Below are 12,378 nucleotides of genomic sequence, written 5' to 3'. Positions count from 1 at the left end.
GAATCGAATCGACGTTAACCAGTCGAGGAATCGATTAGCCGCGTTGGTTCGCGGATACGACTCTCCGAGCCGAGCAGAATATTTCGCATGCACGACGTACGGCGGAAAGCGCGATGGAATGAGCGAGTGTGCAGCGGCGGCGTGGCGCGCGAATCCGAATGGAATGTTCCTCGTGTATTACGCATTCGTAAACAGGCTTGAATCGAGCCTGTGTGCCACGCTATTGTGGATCGTACGCGACACGCCGGACCGCTGATTAACGTTATTGCGTAATTCCACGACGGCTCGCGTCTCGTGTCTCGATATTCCGCTCATTAGCGATCGTTCGCACTTTCCACTGCGTGATCCGCCTGTGGACGATCTCGTCTACCCCGTGAGAAAAGTCTCGACTCTTACAAATCGTCTGGCATTTTTAACGCGGACAGACGGAGTTCTTGGTACGATAGTTCAGTGTGTCTCGGTCGAGAGTCGCTATTTCTCTTCCCTGTTCCTTTGCAATTTCACGATTAAATCGTATCTTCGTAGAGACAGATAAGGAGACGTTCGTTCCAAGCTTAGTACGAGTGCTCCATACCGTGAATATTTTTCGTTACATTTGCGCGTCGTGTGCGTTCCATGCGTTTTCTCCTTTCGCGTATGTATCGACGTTCGTAGGCCAGTTACGACGAAACAAACGATCGAGCAATCGTTCCAGGCGCAGGTTTGGGGGATTTTGTAGGATTTTGGTGGATCTGTCATTTGAAATCTAAATTTTCAGTTACTCAGTTTGTATCGGGATGGACATATTCTGAGAAATCGAGAAAAATTGGAGTTGATCGGTTTGGCTTGCGAGAGGCTCGCTCTTCCTTGACCTAACCCATCGTCGTCCCACCACATCGCGCGAGAAAATCAATTCGATTCGATGAAGTGTCTATAAAAGCCACGCCCCAGACATACTAAAAACTTCGACAACGACTTGGTTCGATCGTTCGCAATCTTCGGTTGGAATTCCGCGCGCGTGCACGGGTAACGAACTTTCAAGCAGCTTAAGATCGTAAACGAGCAACGTATACAGATTCGACGAGTCCGTGAGGACCGCGAGGTTAATCGCGAAAGGCTTTCACGACGTGGAAGCTCGTTAGCCAGCCGCAAAGTCGATACGAGCTATTTCGAGTGGCTTTTGCCGTGCCTTTATTCGGTTCGATCGCGTTCGAACGCCGCGCGCTGCTTTTTCTTGCGTCGCGTCGACCGGTGGCGGCCTCCTTTTTTTAAAAATCCCGCCTTCTCTCGTGACACGCTGCAATTAAAATACTGTAGCGGCGGCGGGAAAAAGCAGCGGTCACCGATGGAACCGGGTTCGTCGACGAGCATTCGAGCACGTCGCTTCGTACGTTTAACGTCGCTACTTGCGATCAATCGCGTTGCTTAGCGAGTCCTATCTCGTATCTCGAGACCGTAGAAAATTCGAGTTTTATCCAGTTGTCTATTTACGCGTCTCTTTAATCGTTCGTTGCTTCCAGATATCATATCGCGATGGAAGGTGTATTCGATTTTTCTATAAACATAACGTACAATAATCTACGTATTTCTCGCTTTTAACGCGAGAACCGATCTCGTCGCAGCGTCGAGAGGATTGACTCGCATCCTCGATCAGCTCCGAAGTACACAATATCGAACGGCACGAATTTCGTTAACTCGATACGCATGAAACGTGATTTCTCGCCATCCTGATTATAGCATTCTCTAAAACTCTTTCTCGATCCCCTTCTTCAATCCGAAGTACCAAGAGTCCTCTGAATCCCCTCTTTCTTCTGTCGCTACTGCTGGATCATCGGTATCGCGGTCAGAGTGCGCCGTTACGAGGCCAGGTAAAAAGCTAATTGCCCGGTTGGACGGGGCACGCGTGGCTTTAAACAGAGACGACACCTCGTGCCAAAGAACGCGAGACAGAGAAAGACAGGGGAGCGAGAACGAGACAGAGAAATCTGGTAGCCTCATAGGCATGCAGAGGCCGCAGCGACAGCCAGTCGACCGCTCTGTATACCAAATTCGAATCAATTGATTGGCTGTTGATTGGAAATTGAATTAGATCGGAATGTGCGTGTCTGCGTGTTGGCGACGGTGGAAAGGGACGTTGGCTGGAGGGAAAGCTTGTAACGAGGGATCGGAGAGGGTTGTCGGAGGCTGGACCTGGGCCCCAGAGGGAAACAGGCGAATGCGGTGGGTGGTTACCGCGCGGAGGGGAACGGCCGCGAAGCTGCTGCTTCTGCGTTCGCGATGTGCTCGGAATATCAATGCCAGCCACTTTTCGTCGCGACCGCTGTCGGACAGCGTGCTACCGCGCCTCTTCTTTCTCCTTTCTTCTCCTATGCCTCTTTTCCTCTGTCTGGCGGGTTTCTGCGGAAAGGCAGCACGGACTCACGCACGCCAAGCGTGAACCGCCGCTTTTCACGCGTCTGACCTCTTCGATAGCGTGCCTGGAATCGCTGCTACGTAGACGACGTTTGCTCGTGCACGGATTTGCATCGATTAGCCGCGCAGCTCTCGAGAATATCGATTCGTTCCTCCGCATCTTTTTTAAAAGAATGCAGATAAAAGGTGCCGTACATGCAATATGTATTAGACTATAAAGTCGGAAGTTTATAAGCACGAAACGAATAGCAACAATAAACGACGCTGACCGTAACAAATCGAACGCGTGATACGAAGCTAATCTCCACGTCAGAGGCTATCGGTGACACCATGTCGTTCTACGGTCCTTACACGTTGCAGTTGAGCAAGGGGATCCTTTGATCGATGGACGGCGATGGAGAATCTTGAACGAAACCAAAGTTCCAGCCATACATTCGTATCTACCGCCCCATTTGTCGCTCGTACCGCTGTGTATTTTACTGAAAATATACTTTTGGTATAAAAGAATCAAATGGCCGAAAGTAAATGGTCGGTAGATGTCCTAATACGTGTAGCCGGCAGTGCAAGTAGATCCAGACGTCCACACGCAGACCGCGCGTCTTTACGTATACCTATGTATCTATTTGTGTCTGACGGATACTGTTCCTATCTGCTTTATTTTATTCCCTCGACACGAACATTTTTCCAGGCTTGAAACTTAGGCTATGGTCACAGTGGACTTAACGAGCTCAGACTTGATTCCTTCGACGCATTGAATTTACCAAAACGATAATTCTCCGCAACGCGAGTCCATCGCGGCGATAGCGTTACCCAGAAGCAATTTCTAAAAATCAGCTTTGAGAATCAATTTCTCTCTCCCCCCTCGTCCAAGTGGCAAACTTTCAATTTCCGCCAGGCAACCCGAAAGAAGCAGAGGAGTCTGAGCTCTCTGATTCCAGGGAATTCCGAAGGAGATCGGCGTACGATACGAATGCAAGTAGGAAACAGTAGTAAACTCCGTCGTTTCGAGGACAGAAATTACTCGATGGTACACGAAGGTGGAAAGGAAACGCGGAGAAGGAGACGCGAGACGCTGGATGACCGCAAGAAGAGCAGGTTTTACGAGCGTCTCTGCCGAACTCTGCCGCTCGTCACGCGAGAGAAATGACACGCTGTGGGTTGGCAAAGAGAGCGAGAGAGAGAGAGAGAGAGAGAGAGGGTGGGTGGACGAAGCGGAGAAAGCGGAGGGGCTCTCGTTTTCGTTCTGTTACGGGCTGCGTCGCCGTCGTAAAGCTGGGTTTATTTATGCGGCCCTCGTCGGTCGCCTCCTGCAGTAGGACGACGGAGACGTGACAACGTGACGTGGTTACTCCATCGTGTCTACCTTGCGCTCTTACAACCCTTATAGTTCGGTTATGTTCTTCCTGATAAACGTATCTTTGCTTATTTCGCTCTTAATGTCCGATCTCGCGTCCTCGGTATCGAACGAATAACCTTCGCGAAGTAGAGTTCCGGACGAGTTACGTACACGAAGCTGGACTTAGTTTATTTGGCTGACATCCCTTTTAAAGTTTAAGGGAGAAAGAGAGAAAAATATAAATATTTGAGTAAATGTAAAATTACGAATATATGTAATATATCGCATGTAGCGATGCCCACGTGTATCGTAATAGAAATACTTGCAATGATTCTCTATGGGAATGAGAATGGACCCTTTGTTCTCGCTGCGAGATGTACAGTTAGTTTTCTTTGGTCTGCTACTGTGACCAGTTTATACATCACCCGCAACCCCAAAGCCAACCCCTACGTCGTAATCGCGAAGAACGGAGCAATTCGTTCGAGTTAGTGGAAGAAGGCAACCACTAAAAATGTATATTTAATGTTGCAGGCTGAACTGACTGCATTGAGGGATCGTAAGGCGGCGATGCTGGCGTTGAACGTCCAGAGTCACAGACTGATCACCGATGTTGGTAATTCCAGCTCGTTGATCTTCACGGCGCTGAAGGATGGCGTGGCCGATTTGTATCGCGTTTGGGATGAAATCTTTCAAAAGTGAGTATCGGATAATAGTTATTTATTCGAGCGAGAGTTACGCACGAACGTTAGTGGGGAAAATCATTGAACGGGTTTCAAAAATTAGAGAAACTTGCGACAAAATTGGGAATAATCGAAAAGTAATTTCAGGGAAGCGTGAAAGTTAGAGTCTGAAAAATTCGATGGATAGTTTCTCTGCTATTCATTTTCGTATCGTAAAAGAAGAATCCTCCGACAAGACGAACTAGGTGGTGGCATGAAACGGCCGATTAGGCGTTTAACGACATTTACAATTGCTCGACGTCTTCCTGCTTGTCGAGGAGACTTGCTTTTCCCTCGGAGAGGGTACGAGGTTATCGAGTTTCGAAGCGCGTGGAATAGCTGGTTTAGGATCATTGACTGACCGTTCGCTGGCCGGCGTGTGACGTTGGGCAAATATTATGAGAGGCAATGAAGCCTCGAAAGCAAACACAGCGGGAACCATAGACACCATAGGTACCGGCAACGAGGGCTCGAATCTTTGGGATTTTGACCCGTGTCAAAGGATTACTAGTTTTAGCTGGGATCGTCAGTTTAATCTTCGACGTTTCTAAACCGTCGTTCCTAAACCATCCGTTTAAAGTCTTCTATAATATACTATTACGAACAATTTTAGGAAAATAGACGTGTTTAACGCCAACAACTTTATAGTTGTCTCGGCGATTTTTAACGTTTCGGATATATAAAGCTGTAGAATTTAAAAATCCGTTGAAGCTTGGTGGGAGAAATATTTTAACTTGCTTATTTATCTCGTAAAATATATTACGATATATGCACTATCTCTTTTCTCTAGAAATTTGTTGCTGCGGTTTAAACGTTTTTCTTTTTCGCGTTGTTGAAATTTATCGCAGAATCATACACGTAACTATCGTGAAATTCCTGTACAAGCAAATATTAGATTAGACGAAAATGATGGTACGGCTGTAAACGTAGGGGCGTTTCTCGGGCAGGTCAAGCAAATCACGGACCTTGAAATTGATACGTGTTCCAAGCGAAAGGCACGTCGCGGCCGCTCAACTCGCGTTTTAATTGCCGTATGAGCACTTGATTCCCCCGTCTGATAGGGGTCTGACCCATGCAAAAGGGTTTACCAGTGACCCACTGGGCTTTTACAGAGGTCAATTCTATCCCTCGCAAGCTCCCCAGGAATTTCTATTCTTTGCACGAGCGCACGCCACTCTCTGCAACGTACAAAACGACCAGTGCTACTCGACGCTTCATTTTTCGAACATAGCCGTGCCATCTTTCACGTTGTATCCGTCGTCGTTTTTCAACATTTTGAATATTCTGCAACAAATTCTGCAAATGAAGCACCGAAACTCTTGCAAATACGTATGCAGTTTAAAACAAGTTCAAGATTATAAAATTCGAAACGTTGGAAAAATGTTGAGGCGTCTTTTCGTTTTGCGACTCGCTAAAAATCTAGTAAAATCGATATTTTGTTGGGATCCTGTAGAGCCGAGTGTATTACTCTATAGGTAGGTCAAGTAATTTCGCCAAACGCAAGTTAAAATCGTAAGTTATCGCAGACTGATCGAATACTTACGAATTTCGGTCTCGTTTCTATTCAGTGCGGCTATCCTTCCGAGAAGTGGAAGGAATTTTTTCAATCACACGCCAATGCGGGAAGCAGACGAAAAACCAGTCTTCCTGGTTTCATTCGTGCGAGCCTAGGGCGCTAGGATTGACCTAAAGTGTTTCTATTTGCCGATACCGCCATCGGGGAGATCCGCTAATAATTTGACGTCTTACTGTTTGCCAAGAGGCTTTGCCCTCGTTCCACTTTTTATTGTGTTGACCCGACTCGCGATTTTTCCATTCAATTTCGTAGCTCGCTTTCACCGATTCCGAGAACCTGGAACAGCCGTCTGTTTATCGAACGTCGCGGATCGATCGCATCCAGAAAAGGAACACGTCCGGGAATAGATTCGGATTTTCAGTTGGTTCGGTAGATCTAGGAGAACTGGAAGATATTTACAATTCTTTCATGCTTAGAAAGCGATTGGAACGAAAAAATGAACGTTCTCTTTTCTCGTGATACTTTTCCATGGAATATTTGTTTACGCGTTTATTAATATTTGCGAGTTATATTTCGTGAAATATTAGTTTGGTAAATTAGCACGCATTGATTACCTTAATTCGAACCAATTGTCTCTGTGTCTCTCCCCTTACTTTTGCCTCACCTCTGCCGCTCCTTCCCTTCCCCAGTGACTCCGTTAATTTCGTCGGATATGGTTCATTAAGCTGCATAGTATTAGCTTTAAATGTCTAATGAAACGCGACAGCTCGAAACTCGATACGATATTCGCCATATAAATCCTTCAAATTCAACTATAAATCTTAGAAATATTCAAGCAAACCTCAAACGATCAGCGCACCGTTCCCTTTACAATTTCCCTCTTCGAATTTCGCCAGATTCCCGTTACGTTCGTCCCCGTTAGAAATCGCAGATGCATTGCGTTAGCAATTAAATGATCGCGGATTTTATCATTAGGTGGTATTGACAAAATCCGCGAATTCTTATATTGGGTTAGTTGCCAACCCAATATAAGAATTCAGAGTCCGGAGCCCAAGTAGGTTGCTTTATCAAATCTGTTACCTCCAATATGCCCATCGATGATAATCTTCTCTAAACGGTATTTTGCAGAGGTAATCAACAATTGTGCGCCCTGCAAGCCGTCCAGCAGTTCAGCATACGTTTGACGGAGCTTCAGTGCGTGTTACGGAGGGATAAGGATACCCTGGCAGTTTTGGACGTGGCCCTACAAGCAGGAGCTACTTCAGAGGTTGCTTCGTCTGTTCGTCACGTCGCCAGATTGCTGTCCGAGAAGCAAGACATGAATTGTCAGGTAAGATCAGGTGTTACACGTATCCTTGATTTTTACGAATACGGAGAATCGTTTTACGTTCTCAAGAAAGTGAATGCCCATTTTTAAAATACCATTCGTATCGTTCGATGGAGCGTTGTGAAGGTTAGCGAAACGAGCGAGGCTAGTAATGGTGGAAAATGGTTGGACAATAAAGTTTTTCAGTGCCGCGTGAAGAGTGTCGGAAGTGATTTCGCTAAAACGGGCAATGCCCGTTTATCGTAACGTTTTTATTTCACGAACATCTGGGTCTATGCTACGTCCTACGCTAACGCGTTCTTGTTAGAAGTTCCACGCGCTTTATATCATTTCTCTATGTTCCACGCGTGAATAATAATGTAAGGTAGATTTTTAAAAGATAACGTTCACGCAAATTTTGCTGCTACGATAGAAAAACTGGGAAACGTTACACGCAAAGAACGCGATAAGGCGCGTTCATCCGCAACGCGTGTGTCGACGAAAGTCATCCTCCATTCGACTGGAAAATCGTGTCTTATTGTACGATACATCGATGCGCGATCGGATCGAATATCGTTCGGATTCTATTGCCGTACGTACGTGTACGCCTGTACGTGTGACGATTAGAGGCATTGAAACGGCTAAAGAAGAGAAGAAAAGGCGGACGATACTAAGTGCGCGTCGACCGATTTGCAGCGACCGATCCGCGCTTGGATATAATGGCCATCTGCCAGTACAGCCTCGGTCCTTTATCCTTTTCCTATTTCTATCGTGTCTCTTCTTCTTTGTTTCGCTGCTTATGACGGCTATTACTCTTTCGACCTCTCTCTGCCTCTCCTCCCATCCGAAGAAAATTTATGGACGAGAATTGCCTAGACTTCAAGAAATTGAAGAATTTAAAACGCTTGGAGGATTCGTTAGCGACAGAGAAACACGATTGAATCGAAAGTGACCAAAAGAACGCCGAGTTGTCTTAAGTATTGTTCCAATTCTCTTTTCTGTTTTTAATGTTTGACTATGGATATTGCGATTGCCATTTATCGACGATTGCGGAAACAACGAAATCATTGATAAATCGTTTGGACGATATTCCCACGGTATCCTTGATTTTCAATCGGTTGGATAGCTGGTAGCAATTATTCAACGTCGTTGGACGGGGTAACGGTTCCCGTGGGTATCACTTGTGTGCATAAAACCATTTCCCCGCGTAGATTGCCTGAGCGGAAGAACTTTGGGGATATGGCTCTCCTAAGGAAGGCGAGATTATAAGGCGAATCATGTTTATTGGTTCGTCTTCTGCTCCGCAAAAAGAAGAAACCTTTTCCTCGACTCTCTGTTTTTCCTCCAAGTAAAATCTCACGATGAAGGGTCTTCTCTCAAAGGGATCGAAAAACTACCCGTTTCAGGCTGCGATTTTTTTTTTTGTATGCGCAACATTTTTTTTCCATCGTGAATTCTATTTTCTTCGTTTATTTTATGGTCAAAGAATGATACGATTAACTGGCTAAACATTATCTTTCGATTACGAGTTCCAATTACTCGAATCTCTACATTTTCCGTTCGACCGAGTAATTAGCAGCAGAAACGAGGAAACAGAACGAGAATCGAACGTTAGGCGCCGCACAGTAAGTCGAGCAATCGTGCGAAACCAGTTATTCTAATCGCGTAGCGGCGAGGGAAAAAAATGAGGAACGTCGACGTGGAAATATCGCGTGGCGGGCGGCACGTTTCTCTGACAAGCGGAACACGGGGCCAGGCCAATCGGAAACCGTGATAACAAACCTGCCACCTGCTTCACCTCGAGCTACTTTTCTCCTTAAGTCCATAAAAGCATGGAGGCAAACGCGAGGCCAAGACCTTGCCAAGAGATTTACTCTATATGCAAATGTAAGACGGATATGGTGGAAATAGGGGGATGCGATGGCGTTTAACCGAAACACGATATCGACAAGTGTCATCTGTCAAACGTACCCTTCTAATCTCACCCCCGTCTTTCCCCTTCTCGCGCCACCTTTCGGAAACCACCACTATTTATAGACCGTATCCCACTTCTTCTTCGACAATTTGGGTTTATTAACCAAGTCGTTGTGAACTTGTTTTCGACATTCAAATGTACTACGATGGCAAATGAGATGGCAAATATACTGTGTTCGATACAGTGCCGCAATTAGATTTTGGTTCTGTCCCTGCACTTTAAGATCTCCATCAATTTTTCACCCTTCTCTTCAACAAATTGGAACGACGATTATTTATCATCCGATAAATTCCAAACCATCCGATTGGCATTTTTCCATCTTTACGTTACTAAATCTTGAAGAAAAAGAAACAAAACAGCAACCACCCTCTTAAAAAAAAAAAAAAAAAAAAAATAATAAAAGAATACTACAACAGCCACTGCGAGAAAAAAGCAAGGCGAAACGAGCTGTTACCTTTTCAACTTGCAATTGTCCCCGCGCTTATTTCGCCTGTCCGGAAGACGTATGGCTCGCGACGCGATATTTTTACCCCAAGAAAAGCGAGAAGGAGCCTCGTTCCAGGCAGCAACCCCCAAGTTTCTCTATAGCAAACGTTTTAACGGTACTCTTGCAGTCGTTGTTCCGCCAATGAACTCCGTTTCCGGGCGAATATTCAAAGTCGCGTCAAGACGGAGCAATCCGCTCGGCTTCGTCGATCTACGACACTCGTGGGGATAATTTCATGCACGCGACGTTACATCTTTCTTTGCTCCTTTTTTTCGATACGATACTTTGCCCGAACCAGGCAGACGCGTTTCACCGCTCGACAAAGTGCTTCGCGTTAAGAGTTCCATCTTCTTCGAATCTTAGAAGAAGAAGAAGAAGCTGGTCGTGGACGCGAGGATGGGACGAGAGAACGGATAATGGAAGAAGGAATTCCGATTGAAGCGATAAAACCAACGGAGGCTGTTAGAGATATGGAACGGTAATAGTTCCACCGCGACTACCGATTTTACTTGTGTTTATCTCGGAGGGTAAATGGCGTGCAACAATTAATCGTACGTTTTATAGTTGTTTCTTGTTTCTAGATTTTCCTTGGTCTTCTTCGCTTTTATAATTTTTCGAACATGTTCCACGTACCACGTTCCATGTACCAAGAATCTTTCTTTTCTTACACGTAGAATTTCTCTGATTTTCAGTTACGTTTCGATTAATTCTTTGTGAAATCGCTGGGAAATCGAAGAATATAAAATTGAAAGAAGATAATCGAGAAATCGATGAAACGAGAAATTGACATAAGAAAGTCAAATTGCAAAACGTGAAGAATATACTTTTGCTTTGTAATTCGTTTCCATTTGATTTTATGTAAAAAGTTAATCTTCCTCCGGAGACAAGACCTTATTGTTTCGCATTTTTAACCGCAAACCAGACTAAACGTTGCTTCTACGCGGAGGTAGCGTTAAATTCTAGAGTAACTGTTGGCTGAGCGAGAAAAATCCATAAATTTTGATAGGCGTTAAATAAAATATTAGCGAATAGGAAAAACGGTGGCAGGAGACGGGTACGAGGACGAGTTTTAGGTTCACATAGGAGAATCGCCATTGGGAAACGTTGGAGTTGGCTACCTCAGAACCAGCGACTCCCTAGGGAGCTGGGATCGTTAATCGTCCGAACGATTCCCTTTCGACTCACGTACGAGAATGGCCCGTGGAATCAGCGTAAAAATACAAATTTAATATCGCTGCCGGAACGGTCGACTGACCAGTTGTAGCCGCCGGATATACCGGTGTCGACGAGCACCACTTTCTACGTGGGTTAGAGATTAAGAGGCTGAGCTGCTTGATTAGCACTTCCGGCCGAGCAGCTCGTTCGACATAGACATTTCAACCTATTGTTTCCTTAGCTGCTTTTTGGAAATTATATTTTCCTTCTTTCTTTTTCATTGCCTTTCGATCAGATCTTCCGGCATGTCTAACGTGTTATTTTGAAAACGTGGTCTTTGTGTTTCATCGTTATTCGCGCATCTTCTGCGACTAAATAAACTTAAGGAAGTGATTTGTCGTGGAAGATCGAATATTGGCCGTGTACACAGGTAATCAATCGGTTTGGCTTTTGATTAAAGAAGATTAAAAATTGTATTCAAAAACAAATTACCAGTGTGTTAACGTTAAAGTCTGTCGTAAAACTCGGAGCGTCTAAAAAGGCAACGGAGAGCATTGAAAGAGAAGTTGCCTTGAGAAACCGAGGGTAACCGCAAATTTATGTAACGCGATATCTCGAATTAACAGGAGACAGGAAAAATTGCTGGACTCGTTGCCTCGGCCAATTATCTCCGTAATACCCAGTTTTACTTTTCACGTGCAATAACTCAGACTCGCTTTTAACCGCGTGAACCTTCCACGTAGGTTCAGCTGTAACGTTGCCTCGTCCAGGACATCGATGCTTCGACAACGATTTTATCGTTCATCTATCTGCCTGCCCTTTTAGACCGTTACATTAGTTTCATTCTCGTCGCCAAGTCCTAATTATACTCGCCGATCGAATTAGATGGATCTAATTATAAGATCCGATGGAAACAGTTCGTAAGCTTCGACCGATCGCTCGTTACATCGTTGCGATCCGAGCTTGAATATTATTTTTCGCGATCGAAGATAATTTATCGATGTTTGTAAGGAAATTCGAAACTGTATCGATGTTTTAAATACTCTAATTCGGAAATATCTTATTCTTTTTTTTTTTCATTTTTTTCTGGTATTCATAGACAAACTCACGAAGGATCAAGGGAATTGGTGAGATCGCGAGCGTTCTATTCGTATTTGCGACAGAATCCGAAAACGTTAAGAAGATATCCACGGGAGAAGAATTAACGAGCTTTCATTTTCGCTTCAAATTGAACTGGAAGACGGTCACATTCGCGACTAAACTTCAAAGAACACGAACTCCATCTTGTAAAGAACTCAGAAGCCATAGAGAAGTCCCTCGAAAGGACTCCGCTGATCTTCGCTCACCATCTATTTCCAAACTCGGAAAAAGCTCCATCGACATTCGCAAACGAAGTCGACTCGTTTCGTCGATACGATAGCTCGTACTCCAAAAACGTTCGATCTAAACCCTCTATCCGCTACGATGACACGCGATATATTATTCCAAGGTTA

The 12,378-nt window shown here is 45.0% G+C and overlaps 1 protein-coding gene across 5 annotated transcripts in view; it reads left to right on the top strand.

The window, feature by feature from the left end:
- The window catches only part of LOC117158274 (uncharacterized), a 119,151-nt gene that overhangs the window by 94,396 nt on the left and 12,377 nt on the right, over positions 1–12,378 (top strand). For all 5 annotated transcript variants that reach the window (XM_033336984.2, XM_033336985.2, XM_076622294.1 and 2 more), the window contains exons 18-19: positions 4,259–4,422; positions 7,091–7,292. In XM_033336984.2, coding sequence (XP_033192875.1) covers positions 4,259–4,422; positions 7,091–7,292 — 366 coding nt within the window. The remainder of the gene's footprint in view (positions 1–4,258; positions 4,423–7,090; positions 7,293–12,378) is intronic.

This window comes from Bombus vancouverensis, chromosome 10 (assembly GCF_051014615.1).
Source record: "Bombus vancouverensis nearcticus chromosome 10, iyBomVanc1_principal, whole genome shotgun sequence".
In the NCBI taxonomy this organism is placed as follows: domain Eukaryota; kingdom Metazoa; phylum Arthropoda; class Insecta; order Hymenoptera; family Apidae; genus Bombus; species Bombus vancouverensis.
Note: the sequence above shows the minus strand (reverse complement) of the source record. Positions and strands in the feature narration are given on the sequence as shown.